Raw genomic sequence first — 22,656 nt, 5'->3', positions numbered from 1 at the left:
ATAATTCTAATTGAGATTAATAAATTTTAATTGCAATAAAAAAAATCTTCAATTAGTGATGACAACGAATCACAGCTTATTTCATAAGACGTTTTCCTTTCAACCGATAGGTGGGGTGTTCAAATGAAGCAAACTCAAATGGAGGATTAATAAATTATAGTACAAGTTTTTGGGTTAACGTGGCGAGAATTTGTTAGGTCTGAAAGAAAGCAAATATGAATGTATTCCGGTGAGAAAACACTCCATTGATACACAGAGATCCTCTTGTAAATAAAAAAGTGTAGCAGAAAGCATTGCAGATGTATGCAATTATGTGGATTTACGACCAGCCAAAGACGTAGTCGAGTACATATACAAGTGCGAGGGAAATGGGATAGAGCAGGAAGGCTACGAGAGACGTCCACAGCGGGAACGTGGTGCGGGTGCTCGCAAACACCCCCATCACGATGCACACCATCAAGATCACCAGTACCTCCGACGAGAAGTTCCACTCCAACCCTCTCGCGTATACAAGGGCCAAGAACACCGACAGGCACAGCACGTTGTTCATCGTCACTGCTCCGTACAGCTGAAACACCCATGTATCAGACTCTTTCTTTATCAAGGATTTTGATGCACAATGCTATAACAGAATGACAGAGCAGCATACCTCTGAGAATGTCAAAGAGGCAGATCTTAGCTTCTTTCTGCTAGCAAATATAATTGCAGACACCGCCTCGCTTGAGTTGGTAGCCAACGGCAGCGCAATAAACGAGATGAAAAAGGTAGGAATGCTTGTCGCTGCAGAAAAACTGTTGACAGCGTCCACCAGAGGATCAGCAAATGAAGCTGCAATAACTGTTCCCAGAAGCAACAGAAGTGCAGCTTTGATCGAGATCCATCGAGCATCCTCAACAGCTTCACCACTCTCGTCGTGTTGGTTTCCCAAAAGATCATGTTCTCTCTTTGTTTCCTGCCAAAGAGGAAAAAGCACACCATGAGATGACAACAATCCAACGAGAGAAGAATCTAGGTTAAATGACACCATACCGCGTGAAAATCGTCTACTGAATTTCTGGCCTCTTTTAGCCATCTCCCGACTCCAGCAATGAACTCATCGCAATCAATTTTCGAGTCAAGAGAAGTATCGAATTCCTTAAGCACTTTCTCCACTGCTTCATCATGATCTAAAGTTATCTCATTAAAATGGATTCCAACAATTAGAGCCTTTATTTCTAAGCGTGAAAGGATTCCATCATTGTCATCATCAATCCTTTTAAAGATCCTACAATACCAGATTTTAGGTATCAATAAAGTGCTGAAAGAGATAGCAAGCAAAGATAGTGACAAGTGACAGCACCAAACTTACTTCTTTAATACATCAACATTAGGTTCTCCATCTTCTGTGCTAAGCTTCCCTAAAGGACTTGAATCAAAATGCTTTAGGATTCCTGCCATGACATGTTTATGCTTTACAAAATCAAGCCGCCGCTTCTGAATCCAGGGCTGGAATACCTGCAAAACAAGTTCCAAGGAACGTTAGCTATTGTTTAAAACAAGCATTCAATCTAAAACATTTAGTCAAAGTACCATTATTAACTGCATAGAAACATTAACCGTTATAAGTTTCAACAGTTAGTTGCCAAGTCATGCAGTTTGCAGCTCACCATTACGGCTTAAGGCGTTACAGCATACAGAGGTAGAAATTCACAAAAGAACTGATAGATTGAACTCTCACAAACATTTCTAAATATTTTAATTACTTGACTTCCCTAATTGAAAAGACATCAACTGAATTTGCAACAATTTCAATTACAGTAAGATGACAATCCTGTAGATGTAACAAGAAGCCTATTCATCTCACGTTAAGCTGAAGGAAAATATAGGACAAGATGATCTCCAAATCAAATTTGTTCTTGGAAATTTATCGATCAGAATTCGTTAAGCAGTTCGATGCAATAGGAGAAGCCAATCTATCATTGGAAAAGAACATGGATTTTGAAAGGGTACCCTAGGATTTTGGAGCTTAGCCCATGAACCTAGATTAAGCCAATGACTGCCAAATTGTAAACTAGTAGTATAACATGCTATGAAGACACAATAAGGAAAATACCTGGTAAAGGCAATAGGAAATTAGCAGCCCAACAGAAACAATAAGGGCAATCAAAACAACCAAGTGCCTTCCGGAGTCTATGTTCAAAACTTGTGGCAGTTGGACAACTACGAAGGGAATAACGGATATAGCCATGATAATCCCTGCATAGCTTGTCCATATATCCGTGCTAACACCAGATCCTGTATGGACCCATACATTATTGTAAGATTCGTGCGTTCAAGAAATTGCCCACTTATGAAACAAATGCTTAACTCACAACTTTTAGTGTTGGCCAGCATTACTTTTTTTTTTATTATTACTATTGAATTGAAAGTACAACTCCATTTTCTTTCTAGTCAAAGAATTCTCCTTATCCTTGACTTCTGTTTCACAGTTCAGTTTAAGAAATGTAAATTTCTTGGTTGAAAAAGTCGCTGGAATGTCCTTATGGATGGACGATGGTGGATCCTAAAGTACCTGAATGGTGTGCAAGACATGAAATCTGCTAATTGATTCTTCTTATCAGAAGAGAAGAAGAAACACACACACACACAGAGCCACGTACGGCCAAAAGAACAAGAGCTGAAAACAGACCTCTCTTGCAACAGACACATAAAACAAACATGACATGAAAGTGCTGCATGAGCATAATGGTTGATTTCCGATTGAAGTTTATGCTTTACGTTTAAGGGCAGGGCAAGCACACTACTGACTATTGTGATATATGAGAGCTAAAAAAGAAAGACAGAGACAAACCAGTTAAGCTGAAGCCTTTTGTGTCTGTGGAGTCAACGGCAACAGAATTCTCTAAATCACACTTTCCAACAATAATACAGGTACCCCAAGCTGTAGTAAGAAGCATGACGGTTGAGCCAGCTAGCAATCCCATTCCAACTGATACCTGGCTTTGAGCGGTTTCAGGGGTTCCAGAAAGCCCAGAGACTGGATAAGCAACAGTACGAGGAATCAGAAAATGCAACTAAACCAGTCGTGTATGTTAACTGATCTGTTAAAGTGTAAAATTTGGATTAAGCTGAAATTTCAGTAGCATAGATTTTTCACATTCTATGCTAATAAGTGATATGAAACAAAGTTTATAAATCTTAATGAGGATAAGATGATCATCTAAAACAGGTATCAGTGTGGCTAAAGCTGAGTTCCTGTTCCTGAAACAAAGGGAAAACAAACACACTCACAAGTACTTGCAGGCACATGCTCTCTCTTAAGTTATTGTCCTCAAAAGAAGCTAATACTAGAAGTTGATACCGGGTTTGCCCCTCACATGTTCGATTTTTTCGAAGTATGGGTTACTTTCTCTTGAAATGTTTTCTTGAGCAGCATCATCCAAAAGAATTTTACATATCCAAGAAACGGTAGAGCAAGATTATCTACACATCCAAGCTTCTCCAGAATGCTAAAATACTGTCCTATCTAGCATGTGTTGAACCTTTCAATTATAGTATGTGTCTTCGTTGTTATCTTGATAGTTTATTTCAAGTCATCATTCTTGTCGCGTTATTGGAGATTATTCGTCTTCTCCGATTGCAACAAATATCTCAGCTAGATTATAAGTAGGAAAAAAGTTTAAATAACTTATTTACTAAGCATTATCCACATGGATAGGATTATAACAACACGATCGCAAGTGGTATGATAGAAAAAGTAGACTCACACACACACAGTGTGTGTTTGTATTTATGTTTCCGCATTTGAGATGAGATATTTGAGAAGTAGGTGTGCTCTGATTTGCTTTTTTACAAGTGGCTGCAGTTTTCGCGTCAGAGAAAACTGGCCCCCCACCTAGCAGAAGCAGACAGGTCCTTAATTTGTGGACACATTTGTAGGCCAGCGGTCAATTAAATTTGAGAAAGTTATTAGAATTTAAACCATAAACCGATTAGAACGCATATGGAGAGCATCTCCAATCGTACACCAGTGTACCAAAACCTCTCGAATGTACTTTAACTTTAAATTCAAACTCAAAATGGATTTGGGGCCACCATATCAAATTATCAATAGTATTACACCAAATTTAATGTTGCACTATTCACTACACCAAATCACTTTATTGAGTTCTATAAATTGCAAACTAAACTCTATTCTGGATGAATATTGAGTTCTATAAATTGTAAGTATCTTTTTCTTATTTAATAATAATAATAATAATAACAATAATAATAATAATTTAGTTGAGAATAATTTGGTTGAAGATAGAGTTTTAATTTGCAACAATAAAATAGATTAATTTTAATTACATGACATATTAAAATGTATAATATAAGAATATTTAAAATAATATCAATAAAGTTTAGTATTTTTTTGCTTATTTAATACTACTAATAATAATAAATATAATTTCTGTATAGTATTTATTTTAATTATTAAATTATGAAATAAAAAAATGGGGCAAATGTATAATTTGAAAGAAATACATATAGTTATGATTGAAGTAAGTGGAAAGAGAAATATTTAAAAAACATTTTTTTGGGTTTGAGTTTGCGTAAATGGTTGGAGAAGAATTACGGATAGGCATATACTGTAAAATGAGTTTGGATTTGGTGGAAATAGTTGGAGATAACTGTTTGTACAAAAACGATTAGTTGAGTAAGAATTTTACACTCACCAAATCAAATTTCATGAATCGGGCTTTGTGAAATTCAAGCTACTTTACTCGAATAAAGCACACAGGTAGAGCAGAATAAAGGATTAAAGAACTTTAATAAACAGTAAAAAGGGAAATAATCACCGAGAATAAGCAGTGCATCTGGAAGCGCTCCGAGAATCGGAAGGAAGAGGCCGCCGACGAGTCCAGGGCCGAGCATCTCGAGCAACAGCTCACTGCCGGCGGAGAGATACGTCGCGGCGAGGAACATGAGGTATCCATACAACAGAATCAGGAAGAGGCTTCCGATCCCGGAGCTGGTGCACGGCATGAAGCCGTAGGTCTGCTCGCAGGCCTCATCTGCGGCGTAGAGGCGCAGGAAGGGGGCAGCGGAGACGCCGTCCGAGATGAGATCCGCTGGATCGGAGATGAGGCGAGCGTAGGCGCAGCCGCAGAGGATGAGGAAGACGAGGAAGGTGATGAGGAGATTGGGCTTGGGCTTGAGCTTGAGGGGAGCAGCCATGGCGGTTGGATCGCAGTGTGTGAGTGCGAGTGTGTGTGTTGGTGTAGCTGATAGATATATAATGATGATGTAGCGCAGCGTCTTGGCCGTGTAACCGTGTTGTTAAAAGGGCTTTGAAGCCTTTTGACTTAAAACAAATCAAAGTGTTGGACGCGCGTAAACTATCCAACAAATTCCAAATCAACTTGCCCCATCCCACTCTTCACATGCCACATGGGTACCCTTACTTCTTCAGCTTCCAAAATATTAAAAAAATTATCTGCCGACTTAAAATTTGTAGTACTCCCTCCTTCCCACTAAAGTTGGCTACATTCATTTCGGCACGGGAATTAAGGAGTTGTAGATTAGTATTTTAAGTGTGTAGTTAATAAAGTATAAAAGTAATAAAGTAAGAAATAGAATGTGATAAAGTGAGAGAGAAAAGGTAATAAAGTGATAAAGTAGGAGAGAGGATGTGATAAAGTATGAGAGAGAAGGTAATAAAGTGATAAAGTAGGAGAGAGAATGTGATAAAGTAGGAGATAGAATGTGATAAATATTTCCATTTTAGGAAAGTGGCCAACTTTAGTGGGACGCCCAAAATGGAAATGTAGCCAACTTTAGTGGGACGGAGGGAGTATTCATTTTTAAAACGAATGTCAATTTTGCTTTAAAAAATGTCAATTTCATCATTAATAACAAAATTAAAAAGAAAAAAGCAGATTGTGTAAGCGTTGATACTTTAAAAACTCTTGGCATCTTTATTCAAAAAAAAAAAAAAAAAAGTTAAAGTATCAAATTTCCGCGTCGTTGGCATCCCTATCGCCTATAAAACCTTATACTCAGGGTCAGCGTTGTTTATTATCTCAATGTGGCGACCAAATACCCCTCGCTACTTAACGGTGCTTAACACCGTCTGAAATATATTTTATTTTATTTTTTGTTTTTGGTTAAGGTGGAAATCGAACTACTTAAATGGGACCAACCCCCTGCGACGCCGGAATCGAACCCAAACTCGACTGCAACGTGTAGTTTATGGCCAGATCTCCTTCCACCCGCCGCCTCTCCGCCGCCACCTTCGACTCGCGGAGCTCTTGCTTGGCATGATGCATCGCACCTCCGCAAAATCTTGGAAGAAGTAGCCGAGGCTCCTGAAATGCGACGATGCGGAGAACGACGAGTTGGAGCTTCGGACAGAGATGTTGAGAAAGGTGAAATTCGCGGGGATGGTGCCGGTGGCGGCGACCACAGCCGGCCCCGCCTGCTGCAGCAGCCCGCTCGATGTGGGCGGCGCAGGTCGCCAACATTCGGATCCTCCGGCCGCAGCCGTCGATCTTGGTGTGCCTGTCCTTGGTGGAAGGCTGCTTCGGCGGCGACTTCCTACTCGCCTCCGGGAAAAAGATGAAAGAAGAATATAACAGTGTTAAGCTCCATTAAGTAACGGGGGTATTTAGCCCCGTTTTACCACGTTGAGGTAGTAGACAGCGCTGACCCTGAGTGTAGGGTCCTATGAGCTATAGAAATGCCAACGGAAGAATTTGGTACTTAACCCACAAAAAAAAACCTTTAGCATCTTCCTAAAATCGCCCTAAAACTGCGGTATTCGATGTGCGCTTCCTTTTTCGCCCACTAAGTATCATGGAACAATCAACTCCCTAGTTGAATTGGACAATATATATTTTAAAAAAAATCCTAATTAAATTGGACAATGTAATCATTAAATAAATTATTTGATTTTCTAGGATAAAAAATTAGTTTACTTCCTCTTTTGTATTTTTGTACTTCATCCGTCCAACTTTAAATGTCTCAAAATTATAGGGTTGTCCTATAATTATGAGACATTTGAAATAGGACGGAGGAAGTATTAAGTATCTCAGCCGTCAAATCACACATACCAATAAAATAAAAAATTTATATTTAGAATTTTATTAATTATCATAATAAATACATATATACAATTAATTACTATATTCTATCAAATATTAAATAAGAATAAAATAGAAAGAAACGCATAATTATACTCTCAAATTTTGAAATGATACACTTATTAGAGAACAAAGAAAATATTAAAATAGAACACTTAATAAAAACGGAGGGTACATATATATGTTACTCATTAAATTGGGAATTCAAGCAAAATTTCGGATCAAATGTAATAAATATTCAATTTTCAACATAAAAAGATATTATTACTCTTTATACATTTGTCATTACATAATTTTAATATAGATATATATATATATATATATATATATATATAGGAATGGGATCATATAGATCCAATGCTTATAATAGATCCCTAGATCCAAATCTTGACCACACATTTATGACATGTGGCGCATCAAGATGGTGACACGTGGCAAGGAACTTCCAAGCATTCAAAGGCAAAATCTGGAGGGGTAAAATTGGAATGTAATTTTCGGATTTAATTATTAAAAAAATATTTTTTTTTAAATTTTCTCAAAATAGATATATTTTAGATGCATATAGTTTCACACAAAGATGCATAAAGTTTTCACATGAAATGCATAACTTTGAACAGAAAAATGCATTTAATTTTTCCAGTTTTGGTATTTTCACCACCCCACCCCATACCACCCCCAATCCAGCCCACACCACCCCCCAACCCTCCCCATTACCACCCCCCAAAAATAGTAAAAGGTAAAAAGGTAACTTAAAAACATCCATAGCAGATCTCTCAAAAGTAATCCTAACTTTAAATTTGAGCGAAAATAATAAAAAGTGAGATAAAATGATCATCCAATAGATCACCTATATTAAGTTGGGCCCACAAAAAAATTTACACCCCTCAAATTTAATCCTAAATTTACACCCCCTTAAATCTAATCCTAAATTCATAAAATAGATAATGAAAAATAGGAGAGTTGCTGTGTACAATTGTAAAATATGGGTTAAAAATAATTTAGGGAAGACTTTAGGAGTATTTTTAGGAGTAAAATTTTGAGAGATCTGCTGTGAATGCTCTAAAACTCCGTTATTAAAAATAATATGGCTATTTGGACAAAATTTGTTCGGACAAAATATGATGAAATACTTTATAAAATAAATTCATTTAAAAATTTTGGTTCAAAATAAAATAGAATTTAGCGAGTTTTATTGTTTTCTATATATTGTAATTTTTTTATAACCTTTTTAATTATTATTATTTTTAAAATACACAAACTACAAATAAAATAACAAAAAATTAAAAAAATTGTTTTAAAATTACCAAAAAACTACAATATGGAGAAAACAATAAAACTAACCAAATCCTTTTAAACTTGAATAAAAAGTTATAAATAAATTAATTTTAAAAAAAATTAATCTTACTTTTATCCGGACAAATTTTATTCAAATAGCACTACTCCATTAAAAATTACTTTCAACATCCTACTTTAATGAAATATTAATTGTGTTCGACTGAAAATGGTGGTTTTTTCTGAGGAACTTAAATGCCTCAAATCAGAAAATGCTGATGTGGATGCTTTCAATTTTGCTTTTACCTTTTTTCTTTTTTGCATGATTTTGAAATTGATATGCTCAAAAAGAAATAATTAATAAGTTGAAGTTTCTTAGCATATTATTCCTTTTGTCGGCGAGGTTATCTATTCTTCGGAATAAGTTCTAGAAATATTCGAAGTTGATGTCCATTTGATTTTTGAGCTTCATGTCCATTAGATTTAGATAGACGTAGATTCATTTTGTGCTTCATGTTTAGCTCTTTCTATTTTTTCTTTGAGATTGCCACTTGTGGATCATTCCTAATAAATTAATGTCTATTTGATTTTTAAGCTTCTTAGTTTGAGTCACTCGTAATATTTTTTTTACGATGATAATTAAGTAGATACATTCTCAGTTTTTTTTTAGACCTTAGTTACTTGTGGACTAAGTTTTTTTTAATCTTTATCTTTGGTTGATATCTATTTCACTTTATGGGTGTTTAAAAAAAAGAGGGGGAAAAAAAAAGTAAACTTTTTCTTAAAAAAGTTACAAATTTAAGTCCTTTCAGAGAAAGGAATTCATAATTTTAAATTGTTTTGTTTAACTTTTGTATTTGAGTACTTTTTATTAGATTCTTAATTCGTTAAGAACCAAAAACTTTATCAGTTTTCTCGTACATGTTTTCATTTTTGTATTTTTCCAAGTGAATGAGTTGGCCTGCTTTTTTTTTTTCTTTATCACTACCATTCTTTATTTTCTTGTTTTCATTTATGACGTAACGACGTCCAACTATTCCGACAATGAAAACCTTTATTGTTTCTATTTTTCAATGCACATTTAATTAAAGAAGAAAATTAAGATAAATCTAAATGAGAAAATGAGCCATATTTCAGCGTACGTGGGCCGTGGCAATAAAACCATCAAAGAGGAGGACCATATCCTATCTTATCTTGTTCAGGAGTGAAATCCGAGTTTTTGCATAAATTTTTCTTTTTGCTAGTATCATGTTTGGTTTTTATATTTTAATACTCCCACAGTCCTATTAAAAATAACTTCTACTCCCTCCTATCCAATTTAAGTGGTTCAAAAATTTTCGACACGAATAAAATATGTAAATTGGTTAAAAGTGATAGGGCCTACACTTTTTTAAGGGTTAAATTTTTTCATTTTGTGGAAACAGTATAGTGGAACGTCCCAAAATTGAATACATGTCATTTATAGAGGGACGGAGGAAATATCTTATTTTTGATCGTCCCATTATAAATAATTTATTTTATAAATAAAAAAATTTAATCCTTAAAAAGCATATTTTGGATGGAGAAGGAGAGAGAGAGAGTCGGCGATATAGAGAGAGAGGGGGGAGACATAGAAAAATTGTAACAGTATATAATTTAATAAAATGGGTCAAAAACACCCAGTTCTGCATTGGGTCGGGCGCGCTCACCGTGCGCTCCCAAAATGTGAGGCGCTCACACGTGTGTTTGTGGAAGAATTTAGGTGGTCCTATTATGCTATAGAATATAGATCGAAAAAATGTACTTTCTCCGTCTCATTCCAATAGGCTCACTTCTTTTGAGCACGGAGATTAAGAAAACTTACTTTTTAATTAGTAGGAAAGTGGTAATAAAGTGGTGTGGTCCACACCAATTAAATACAATTTTTTTTACTCAAAAAGGAAAATGAGCCTATTAAAATGGGACGGAGAGAGTATTATTTTATCTACTCGACTCGTCAATACTTTATAAAAATATACCAAATCAAAGGAGTTTGGTTGCAAAAGAATAACAAAGATATTTTCAACTTTTAAAAAAATATATATATCCACATCTTTTTCTTATCAAATGTTCCTCATAAAAAAAGCTACATCTATTATATAATAGGATTAAGCCTTAACCTATGTGGCATATCTAAAATCTCACCATTTCAAAATTTACCATATATAATCTTCATCATTTATTAATTAATTAACTATTACATTCTATATAAAGATTCATTAATCATAATAAATATAATTAATAAAATATTTATATAATATTAACATTACATATAATCTAAATTAATAAATTTTATTATTTATTTTTTCTAGATAAAAATTAGATTTACATGTCTGATAAGAAAAAAATTATAATCTATATACGATAAATTATTTTAATTGAATGTTAGTGATTAGATGTATATTTGTTATTAATTTTATATTTCTCAATAGCGTACATATTATATGTATATGTTGCAATATATTATATTGTATATATATATATATATATATATATATATAATATTTATATTCTTAATTTTCAATAAAATTAATTTTGAATTAAGTTTGAATTGAGACATTCACATATATGTAAATTATAAACGGGTCCGGTCATTGATTTACATGTTTGCATAATAAGGCACAAATTCTATAAACTGATTACTTTAAAATAAAATCTTATTATATGTCTATCAAAATAATTAAAATTTTATTTTTATTTTTTATAAAATAAATCCATACATTTTATTTATATAGGGAAGAAAAATATATTTTTCATTTCTGCAAACTTTATTTGCTTCTGTTCGTCCATTACTATAACAACAACAACAACAACAACAACAACAACAACAACAACAACAACAATAATAATAATAATAATAATAATAATAATAATAATAATAATAATAATAATAATAATAATAATAATAATAATAATAATAATAATATCTATTCTATAATACGATTAGGCCTTAGCCTACGTGGCAGGCCTCAAATTATTTATTTTCAATCTCAATCTGCAACGTGGCATTTGAGAATCCAATTTATATATTCTAATTCTCACTTTTAAAACAAAAGTCAGGCCTCCCTCTTCCTCACGCCTCCATTTTCCTCACCCCATCGCCGATGTCCCTGAATCAGGTCGGCGTCGTCTCCCCCTTCATTGTCTCTCTCTTCTCTCAATCATTTTCTCTCTCTAAAGTTGATTGCACACTCAAATTGAGCCCTAATTCCCCCCCTTAAACTACCCGCCTCTCTCTCCCTCTAAATTCAGGCGTCGCCGCCGTCCTAAGGGCGGCGTTGCTCCGCCTCATCTCTGACTCCCTCTTCCATTCCTTAATTAGTTCGATTCTGATTCCACTTCTTAAACCCATGAGAATTCTCCATTCGAAGCAATTAATACAAGAGCCATAAGATTTCTTTTTCCTATAACCCGTTGCCGTTCCTTCTTCTAAACTCCGGCAAAATAGTCGCCGTTGAACTTGCGGTTCGTCCGCTGCCGAGTCACCGCTGAGTTGAGCTGCCAGAGCCAGAGCTAGCCAGAGCCAGAGCTAACCAGAGCAGAGATGCCAGAGCAAAGCTTCCAGAGCAGAGCTGCCAAAGCCAGAGCTAACCAGAGCAGAGCTTCCAGAGGGCCAGAGCTAAGTTGCCAGAGCAGAGATGCTAGAGCTAAGTCATTAAAGTCAGAGCCAAAGCCAAGTCGCCAGATCCAGAGTCAGAGCTAAGTCGTTAGAGTCAGAGCCAGAGCCAAATCGCCAGATCCAGAGTCAGAGCTAAGCTATTGGAGCCAGAGCGCGGAGCCACACGTCAGAGACAATTCGCCAGAAGGCGGAGCTATTTAGCAGAGCGGAGCCAAAGAGTAAAAGTCTGCCCCAAGGAAGGAAATCCAGAGCTACTAGACAGAGCGGGATGATGAGGACAGAATCCAGCTCTGTAATTAGGGGACAACGACCTGACAAGTTATAATCTAATAATAGCCTCAATTAGTTTAATGGCGAGCATGCGGAATAGATGACCAAACGAATTTACTACTACTTTACCCCGAATGTAATGCCTATAAATACCTACAATGATGAAATAAAGCACACACTCTCTCTTTTACTGCTTTAAGATCTCTTCTCTTTCCTTTCTCTCTAGAGTTTGAACTAATAAAATTACATATATAAATAAAATATCTAAATTGTTAGAGTTATGTTTGTTAGATAGTTGACAATTGGAGTCATGGTTGAATATAATTTCATATTTGATGATGCTCTCTCAAACTCTAGATGAGATGATGCTCAAAAACTCCGGACGAGATGATGCTCTTTCAAGTTTTAGACGAGATGATTGTCTTTCAAGTTTCAGACAAGATAATGCTCAGAAGTTAGAGATGATCTGTCAAGTTTGCGACAAGATGATGCCTACAACTTGGTTGGTCTTAAAATTCCAAATGATACGATGTTCGATAAATCAATTATGGTATTTTAAATATCATGCGAGATTATTTTTATAATTAATTATGCTTTTAGAAGTTCGTAATTATATGATACTCACAATTCAATTATGATTTTTCAAACTCCATATAAAATTATGGTCAAAAGGCAAAATAAAAAAAAATTGAACAAAATTAATAAATCTTGTAACAACAAATGCAACAAATCAATCCGTCATCATACCTATGTCAAATTTATATGTATTTCTACTCTTTTTTTTCTTATGCGTTAACTTTTTATAAAATTTCATATGAAAACTAATGGGTATTTTTATGATCTCAACAAAATTAATAATTTAATTGCTAAAAGTTGTTGAGGTTAATATAATTTAAAATGTATTACTAATTTAATTTAATTTAATTTAATTAATTATATAAATAATTTACATAAAAAAATTATTTTATATAATTATCATAAGAATAACATAAAATATATAAATTACAAAAAACATGTACCCGTCGAATTTCGACGGGTAATACACTAGTATTATATATAGGGAGAAGATCCATGAAGAATGATAAGTAATTTGAGAATGAAGAATTAACAAGGGCCCTTGGATCTAGCAGATCAGACAGTTAAGGTGATTGGCATTTGCCTTTTTTAATTTGGAAGATTATAGAATTGAAAGATATGTTTCATATCCATATTTACATATATATTATATTATTTTCATTAAACTACTTCACATTGAATTAACGAATATTAAATAAATCTGCATAGATTTCACTTAATTAATTTGTATATATTCTATTAATTTTTTCGTAATAAATTTAACAGAATTAACATATCTTATTTTTTGTACCTTTATTCAAAAAATTTCATGATAATTATTTTAGGTTATAGCAGTAAAAAAATTCTAATATTTTATTTTGATGTTCGTGAGTTTATTAAGCTTATTCGAAAAATTTTGATGTTAAATATTTTTATGATTCTCAATCAAATATCAATCATATTATTCATTCTAATATTTTATTTGGATGTTCGTAAGTTTATTAAGCTTATTCGAAATTTTTTGATGTTAAATATTTTTATGATTCTCAATCAAATATCAATTATATTATTCAGAAATATAATATGTAATGAATAATCTCAATTTTTTGATGAACATAACGTAATTTTCATTGAAGAGAACACAATATTTACTCATAAAATATTAATAATAAAAAATTTACAATTTTCAGTCAAATTTCAGTAATATTATTCTATTATGAAACCACAATTTTTCAATGAACGAAATATAATTTTCCAACGAACACAATTTATAAATAAACAAATAATGAGTTTGAGTTTAAAAAAAATATTAGAACTTCAGAATTAAAAAAAAAAATAGAGAGGGGAATAAAGAAAATCTTGCACCTTTTTTATATGCACTAATCTGACGAGAAATGGGGGATTCGAAAAGGAAGGATTAATTTTCTACTCGGGGCCGTTTGATTTGCAGTTTAGGATTGATTAGGATTAAAATTATCTTGAAAAATTAGTGTGGATTAGTGTGGATTTATATTATTTCATGGGTGTTTGATATCATGGCTACTTAATCCTATATTATGTTTGATATCCATAGGATTATGTTGGATTATATTATCTAATACCAAAACTATCCTCACATAATTTTAAAAATATCATGTATGTCCACCATTACTTGGGCATTTGCATTGATATGCGTGAGGAATGGTAACAGAATTTTTATCCAACTTCTCAGTATTAAATTTATCCGAGGGGGGTGGGCGGATTATTAGTATGAGTTAATCCCACAAAATAGCATGGAGAAATAGGATTAAGTAGGAGTTGACCATATTAACTGCACATGATATCAAACATCACACTAATCTGTATTAATTTAATTTATCCTATCTATAAACTCATATCAAACAGGCAATGTACAATAATAACCTTCCGTAACTTTTCTATATTTTTTTATTAATTTTTCAGCCGTTAATTTACCAATTGATTGAGGATATCTAGCCGTTGATTTGGAATAAATGGACGAACATGATTGTTTCTTTATTCTTTATATATAGGGAATTCTCTATCCTCTTTAACCTTGAGTTTACAAATAAAAGAATAAAAATGAACACAAATTTGTGTTTGTGGGCTAAGATGAGTAGGACAACCAATCAAATTTTCCAAGAACGTAGACAAGAATGAAGGACAATGGATAGAGCAGATAAGCCAAGAAGGCTGTCCAAACTGGGAAAACAATGCTGAAGCTTGCAAGGCATCCCATTATGGCAGATACGCCTAAAACCATCGCAATCTCCGTTGAAAAATCCCACGTTATGCCGCGAAAATAGATCAGGGAGAGAAGAACTACCAGTCCCAGAACGTTGTTCATGAACACCGTTCCATATATCTGCAGTAAATTAATCTCCCATAAGTTACTTGCTGCGGAGCCAGGGGGAGCTCCAGCACCCCCAACTATAAGAAAGAAAGAAAGCAACTAACCTCCGACAGTGTTAGAGAAGTAGTGTGAAGTTTCTTCTTGCGCGCTTCGCTGATAGCAGACACTGCTAGCCTTGCATTCGTTGCCAAAGGCACGAAGACGAAGGCGACGAAGAAGGAGGGAAGGTTTGCAGCCGCGGAGAAATCGCGAACGCTGCGTATGAGCGGCTCGGCTAGAAGGCCTAGCATCACTATCCCGAGAAGCAGTAGAGCTATCGCTTTGCCCCATGCCAGCGCCGACTTGTCGATGAACTTGTCCTCGATCAGCTTGTCTGTCTGCTCCCATGTTTGCTGCTCATAAAATTAATTAGAATTAATTTCCATCTGTCTCAAGGGTGCATGGGAAGAGTAAATATTGAACAGTACCTGATAGTCTTGGGCTTCAGTTTGTTCTGATTTGTTGTAGATTGTGTTGATCCATTTGGACAATCCGGCGACGAACTCGTCCTCGCTGATGAGGTGATCGGCGTTGAGGTCGAGTTCTTCCATAATTTTGGCGGCGGCGGTGCTAGGGTCGTAGGGGATGATGCCGGACTTGATGCTGGATATGAGCTCCTCCAGCTCCGAGTATGATATGCAGTTGTCCTTATCGAGATCGATGTCGTTGAACAAGCTTTTGATGGCGGGGAGATGAGGAGTTCCATCCTGCGTCAGAAGGGATCCATAGACGGAATTCTGGAGGTGTTCCAACATATCTGGGATGAGATGCCTCATCATTTCTCTCTCCTCTCTCTTCTTTTGGATCCACGGTCTGAGAACCTCGTACATGTCCTTGAGGGATTTGACGGAGTGGTATCGCTTGCTCATTGCGTCCTTGGTGTCGTCCAGCCATTTGGTCATGCCGTTCACGAACTCATCCATCGTGATCTTCTCGTCCTTGTCGATGTCGAACTCCGCCATCATCTCCGCCGTCGTCGACTCCTCGTCCAACTTGGCGTTTCTCAACTTGATTTCTTTCAGAAACTCCTTGAGCTCGTCCAAGGAGATCACCTTGTCTCTGTCTGCGTCTCTCTCGTCGAATAGCCTTCTGATTGTGGATACGTTTGGCGAGCCATTGTCGGTTAGGAGGCTTCCCTGCGTCTGATTTTGCACGTGTTTTAGAATGTCCACAACTAAATGGTCGTGTTTTATGTAGAGCAAGCGGCGCTTCTGAATCCAAGGTTGAAAGAACTGCAACCATAACAAAGATAAATCAAATTCAAGAACTTCAATTTGGTGATTGGTGATTCGAGCATCCACAACGCCTACACGATAGCAGCTTACTCGAGTAAGTTCGCTATCGTGTAAGCGTTGCGGGCGCAACTTACACGAGGGCTACAAATTCTATCTTGTAGCCCATTTGTTCATTTATAAAAGGCGCGTGTTTCACACGCGCCATTAACATAACAAATATCATGTAAGCTATCGTGTAACCCCAATGCAGCCTCTTTACACCATGTGGTCCCCCCTCATAAAGTAAGCTATCATATAACACCAATGCGGATGCTCTAAAAAATGAATTTGGAGTACCTGATAAAAGAAGTAAGAGAGCAGGAAAATGATAGAGACGAGAAGAAGAGCTAGCAAAAAATGGCGTTTTGCTGAAGAAGAAAATCCAAAAATTCCTGGTACTTGAACGAATGCAAGTGGTACCACGGAGAGCAGCATGATCCTGGCAGTATAAGTGGTGTCACTATCTGTTAAGACGCCATAGCCAGGCCAAAGGGAAAAGAAGAATGTTTGGAGGCGGCTGTGAGAGTGGGAGAGGGAGTCGGGGCGGAAAGTATGGGCGGCGAGGAGAACGCAAGTGCCCCAGAGGAGTGTGAGGAGCAAGATTGTTGAACCGGCCAGCAGCCCAATTCCGGTCACCATGCATTCTTGAGCAGTTTCGTCGTTGCTCCACAGCCCCGAACCTGCCATGCACATGCACATACTTATAACTCTCCTCCTCCACAAAATATCTGCCTATTTTTCTATTTTCATCTGTCCACGAAATGTCTTCTTACTTTATTTTTGGAAATAACGCAACTAATTATAATCTTTACAATGTTCATATATTTACATACATTATAACTAATGGACTCACCCATTTTCAAAGTAACTATACTAACTATCACCACTTTTACTAATTTGTGAAACTCCTTATACAACTAACTTTTCTTAAAACTTGTATTACCTTCTATTAGGAGATATTTTATGGACAGAGAGAGTATATAACATGTCTAAACACCTACTCATCTACATGTAATTAAGTCATAATTATTTCAACGTTTTTTTTTCTTGCACAATTATTTCAACGTTAAAATATATATGTTGCTACAACTTCATGTTTATTGGTTAATATGTCATTGTATTTTTATTTTATTTTTGGCACAAAAATACTATGTGTATGATTAATTAAGATTTTGATTAGAGTTTATTAATCAGTAATTAGGATTGATTAATTCATAATTAGAATTAAATTAAATCATACTATTATTAAATAATTTGAAGGCGCATGGGAGTATTATGTTAATGCTTTTATATAGTGAAATGATAATTATTTTTATGACTCATACAAAGACTAAAGATTCGGATTAATTTCTAATTAGCTCATGAAAAAGGTTTTATGTGATCATCGATACATAGAAAGAGAACTCAACAATTGATCATTTTATATTAATTAATCAAAACTATGGTTAGGGATGTCAATGCGGCCCGAAATCCGTGGGCCGACCCGAATAACCCGACAAAATTAGAGGGTTAGGGTTGAAAAATCACAACCCGAAAAAACCTCTAGCCCGATTAGCCCGCACCCGATTAACCCGGAACCCGATAGGGCTAGCCCGAAAACCCGGTGGGCTGACGGAATTGTGACTGATGCATCCAGTTACAACTTCTGCTATGTTTAGATCTATGGTATTTGCTTAAATATATATATATATGTAGCCTCATTAAAAAAAGTGAAATTAATTAGTTAGAATATATATGTGTGTGTGTGTGTGTGTGCAATCTCATTAAAAAAAGTGAAATTAATTACGGATTTTTTTGTAGAAATTGATTATTAGTATCTCATTAGTTAGAAATTAATTATTAGTATCTCATTTTAAAGTGATACTATTTTTTTTTCTGTCAATGAGACGTGCATGGCAAATCCACTAATTATTCAGTAATAATCCAGATTGATTCTAGTGCATTGATACATGTTAAATTTTACTAGCTCATTTTATTATAATTTTGTTTATGTAATCTTGAATATCTTATATTTTTGCATTTCATGCTTTGCTATACATTAGATCATTAGGAATAATAAAATACAAATGATAATTTTATTTTTACGCCTTTATCTGATTAGCCCGATGGGCTAGCCCGAAACCCAAAAGTTTAGGGTTAAGGTTGAAGATTTACAACCCGAAAAAATCTTCAATCCGATTAACCCACATCCGACTAACCCGGAACCCGATAGGGCTAGCCCGAAAACTCGGTGGGCTGGCCAGATTGACATCCCTAACTATGGTACTAAGATTTCAAATTTTAGCTTTTCAATTATGATCACTAACATCCATCACTCAAAAATATGTCACAAACACTATATGACAATTGGTTATCTTCAAAATAACTTGGAAGTTGGAAATAGTTGTCTATCTAGTTTAAAATAGTGTTTCTGTATGCGAGGGCCGAATAATGTTTTAATCACTTACTTGGGCCGCCCATCTTCATATGGCCTATCTATATTAATAGATAAAAACACATTACTCGTAACTGTGATATCCTCGTAACTAATACGTTCATTCTATATATTTAAACAAATTAATATAAATATTAAATAAAATTGAAATATAAACAGATACAAAATATTTTTAAAAATAAAATACTCGCTCTGTCCCAATTAAGTTGATCAACTTCTTTCGGCACGAGATTTAATAAATTAGTGTTTTAAATGTTTGGTAATAAATTGAATATAATTGATTAGATTTCCTTGCTTATTTTTATTTCATATAAGAAAATTAATCAACTTAGTTGAGACGACCCAAAAAAGAATATTGATCAAGTTAGTTGGGCTGGAGGAAATAAAATAAAATAATCTATATTAATTACTCAATAAAATCTAAAATTTAAAAATGTAAATTTTCAACTTTGTATAATGTGTAATGATAATTATAGTTATTAAATAAATTTAAAAATTATTCGATAATGAAAATTAGCATTACGCATTATTATTATTATTATTATTATTATTATTATTATTATTATTATTATTATTATTATTATTATTATTATTATTATTATTATTAAGTAGTACGTGTCATAATAAATTTTTTGATGATTTTTATATTATATTTAATTTAAGATGAATTTAAATATTTTTTTCATGGATTAAATTTAATGATATTTAAAAAGGATTAAAATATAAAAAATAAAAAATAATAAAAAATTGAAGGAAGAAGGAAGAGAAAAAGAAAGCAAAAAAATGGAAGAAAAAAACTCTTCTTCTGTAATATCTTAGTTGTGATTCAATTATTTAACGGAACCAATCTATTTTTCATGGTAAAAATCAGATTCCATGGCCCACAAGAAAAATAAAATATTTAAGTAATTTAATTATATTATTAGGTTATTACAAAAGAAATAAGTTGGTGCCAACTTGTGATGCGACAAATCAAGACGCCACACCCACACATGCCCAACCCCCTTCTGTTTTTTAATGTTTGTGTTACATTTTTTAACACGTCACTTGTATAAGTATAATAAATATAACAAAATTTCAAATCGTGCATGATTATAAGTTATAACAGTGTCTCAAAAATAGAATATTATATTGAATCATTGTTACAAAACGAGTACATTGGTATTCCTTTTCTTCTTTTGGAACAGTCAAACAATTAAATTTATAATAATAGTTTATCATAATAACACATAATTTACGCTTGACTTTTTCGGTTTAAAGATTCTTACACAACACGGCTTCGGTAATGAGCATTCACAAATATTCCTTTGCAAGAAACTCGTTTAAATAATGAAAAATAACATTAAAAAAAATCATAACTATCTTCTTTACATAGTACGTAGGATGCACGAAATTATTCTACGTCTGTTTCGCGAAATTCAAATAAATTAGCTACCAATTCTTTTCTCTTTTTGAATTAAATTAGCTATCAATTCTAGTTGGCTACCACCATATATTTATAGCGTGTACTGTAAACTAGTATATAGCTTCTCGTATGACTACGCCAACTTATTTAATTACGCCACTTCTCAAATTAGTTACTCGCTCCACAAAATTATTTTTTAATTTTTTTTGGGATGTTTCAAAACAGTAGTTCAATTTTATAATTGGAATTGCATTAAGATACATTTTCACTATAATGGGCAAAATATACCTATTATTTAAAGACAAAATCTAAAAAATACCCATCTTTATATAAAACATATAAATATACTTATTTAGGATATTTTTATCCTTATATCGAGTATTAGTATATTTTACACTGATGCTCAACTTGTAATCGATAAATGTCGAGCATTAGTGATTTTCTAAGAATGCTCGACTCGCAATGGTTGAACATGTCGAGCATTGGAGTATTTACCACTATTATTCGACTCGAAGAAGTTTAGCATGTCAAGCATTAATATTTATTTATCACAAATACGCTAATGTTCGACATGCATTAGTTGAGCATGTCGAGCAAAGTTCGCGATTTCAGCATTTTTTATGAATTAAGTAAGGATAATTTTGTCATTTCAAGCTTAAAATGGATAGTTTTTATAGTTTTCTTTTATAATGAGCATTTTTTTATTTTTGTCTTTGAGAATGGGTAAAAACAACCATTAACTCTAATATATATCCATATTAAAATTTATAAGCTGTTGGAGCGCTCTTTAAAATAAGCTTAATAAAACACCCTCTAATTATAATTTACTATTTTCATCCTTTTCAAGTTTGTCATTCTTCGATTTTCTCTTTCTAGCAAAAGAATCTCTCTCTAACCTATAATTAACCTCAATTATCCAAATATTTAACATAATCTTTAAATAAGTTGTTAGCGAAACATTATAATCTGATTTGATTTAATGTGTATAAAATTCAACATAAACATAATCAATCAACAGGGGTAATTAATGGGTGTAGTGAAAAGAAGATGCATAGATGGAGGAAAACAGAGTGAGAGTAGTGTTAATTACCGAGAAGAATTAGGGCTTCAGGGAGAGAGCCAATGAGCTGAAAAGCAGAAGCACCAAACGCACCAGGCCCCAAAATCTTAAAAATCCTCTCTCCGCCCCATCCAACGTATGATTCTCCATGAAAAAGCAGATATTCATACACCAAAATCAGGAACAAATGCCCGCCCATGCTCTCCGAGCAAGGCAGGAAACCATACAATTGCCTGCAAATCGTCTCTTCCTCTTCGCTCGTTTTCATTCGTATCACCGGAGGAGAAGACGAAGACGAAGACGACAGCTGGTATCCATCGGATACCAACGTGCTCGTCAGCGGCCGGGGTCTTGCCCCGACCCCGGCCGCCGATATGATTAATAGTGGGAGAAGAATGATATATGGAAGACTAGTTGTCATGATTAGTAAATGAGGGATTTTGAGTGGATTTAAATATAATCAGAAATTTCAAGAGAGAGAGAGACATGTATATATTTAGCAGCCATGGAAGTTTCGTCGTCTGACCAGGTGTCATGCCGACTTTCAGCAGCGATGACTTGTTATACTAACACATCTTGCTTTTATTCATCAAAGTTGACTGTTTGCAACTTGATACGTTCATTAATAATACTATTCTTAACATAATTCAAAAATTCCGACTTGAATTAAATACTAGTGATTGGCTGCTTTACTTTTAAGGGATGAATATATGCAAAAGCTTGCGTGCAGCAATCAAACCTATTTAACGCTTACGGATGGCCGAAAATAGTAACTTTATTTTACTGTTTTTCATCTTTCCGATATTAATTATAATAAATAATATATTAAATACTCAATCATTAACTATATTATTAATTGTCTCTAAAAATTAGGTAGTATTGACAAATTTCTAAAAATTAATACCTATAACTTTCCTAATTTCCGGTATTCCTTTTTTGAAAATTAAATATGTAATGCGACAATATATTTTTTGGTATTTTTACATCCAGTAGTAGTTAATAACATAAGTTTTTTGAGGAACGTTAATAACATAAGTTAGAATAACATAAATCACTACATCAAATTAATTTTAACAATATATACGCATGTCAGCTTTAATATAATTTCCAAAAAAAATTATTTATGTTATATAGGTTGTATACATAATACATGTAAAAATTATGTAGTTTATATCATAATCTATTATTAATTTATTAGTTACCTTTTTCATACTCTCCATTTCATTATTAGGTATTGAATATAATAGTACAATATCA

The 22,656-nt window shown here is 33.9% G+C and overlaps 2 protein-coding genes across 2 annotated transcripts; both read right to left on the bottom strand.

Annotated features, from left to right (window-relative positions):
* Positions 1-189: 189 nt before the first annotated feature.
* Positions 190-5,454, bottom strand: LOC131012035 (sodium/calcium exchanger NCL-like). The gene is made up of 7 exons (XM_057939942.1): positions 4,821-5,454; positions 2,831-3,016; positions 2,093-2,274; positions 1,349-1,494; positions 1,030-1,264; positions 650-952; positions 190-568 (listed from the first exon to the last, which is right to left on the bottom strand). Exons 1-7 carry the CDS (start codon positions 5,197-5,199, stop codon positions 320-322), a joined length of 1,680 nt encoding a protein of 559 aa, XP_057795925.1. The 5' UTR covers positions 5,200-5,454; the 3' UTR covers positions 190-319.
* A 9,375-nt stretch (positions 5,455-14,829) lies between these two features.
* On the bottom strand, positions 14,830-22,038 carry LOC131012034 (sodium/calcium exchanger NCL2-like). Its single transcript, XM_057939941.1, has 5 exons — positions 21,430-22,038; positions 16,798-17,180; positions 15,655-16,458; positions 15,292-15,579; positions 14,830-15,199 (listed from the first exon to the last, which is right to left on the bottom strand). The coding sequence occupies exons 1-5, from the start codon at positions 21,818-21,820 to the stop codon at positions 14,942-14,944; spliced, it is 2,124 nt and encodes a 707-aa protein (XP_057795924.1). The 5' UTR covers positions 21,821-22,038; the 3' UTR covers positions 14,830-14,941.
* Between the last annotated feature and the right edge of the window lie 618 nt (positions 22,039-22,656).

The sequence above is a fragment of the Salvia miltiorrhiza genome, chromosome 2 (genome assembly GCF_028751815.1).
Source record: "Salvia miltiorrhiza cultivar Shanhuang (shh) chromosome 2, IMPLAD_Smil_shh, whole genome shotgun sequence".
NCBI classification, from domain to species: domain Eukaryota; kingdom Viridiplantae; phylum Streptophyta; class Magnoliopsida; order Lamiales; family Lamiaceae; genus Salvia; species Salvia miltiorrhiza.
This window is presented reverse-complemented; position numbering and strand designations above follow the sequence as displayed.

Coding starts and splice junctions, on each gene's coding strand:
- LOC131012035 (XM_057939942.1), bottom strand. CDS start 5,199: ATGGCTGCTCCCCTCAAGCTCAAGCCCAAGCCCAATCTCCTCATCACC. Junction 3,017..4,820: donor AGATGCACTGCTTATTCTCG/GTGATTATTTCC, acceptor TTGCTTATCCAG/TCTCTGGGCTTTCTGGAACC. Junction 1,495..2,092: donor TTTCCTATTGCCTTTACCAG/GTATTTTCCTTA, acceptor CTTGTTTTGCAG/GTATTCCAGCCCTGGATTCA.
- LOC131012034 (XM_057939941.1), bottom strand. CDS start 21,820: ATGACAACTAGTCTTCCATATATCATTCTTCTCCCACTATTAATCATA. Junction 17,181..21,429: donor TGAAGCCCTAATTCTTCTCG/GTAATTAACACT, acceptor TGTGCATGGCAG/GTTCGGGGCTGTGGAGCAAC. Junction 16,459..16,797: donor TCTCTTACTTCTTTTATCAG/GTACTCCAAATT, acceptor TTATGGTTGCAG/TTCTTTCAACCTTGGATTCA.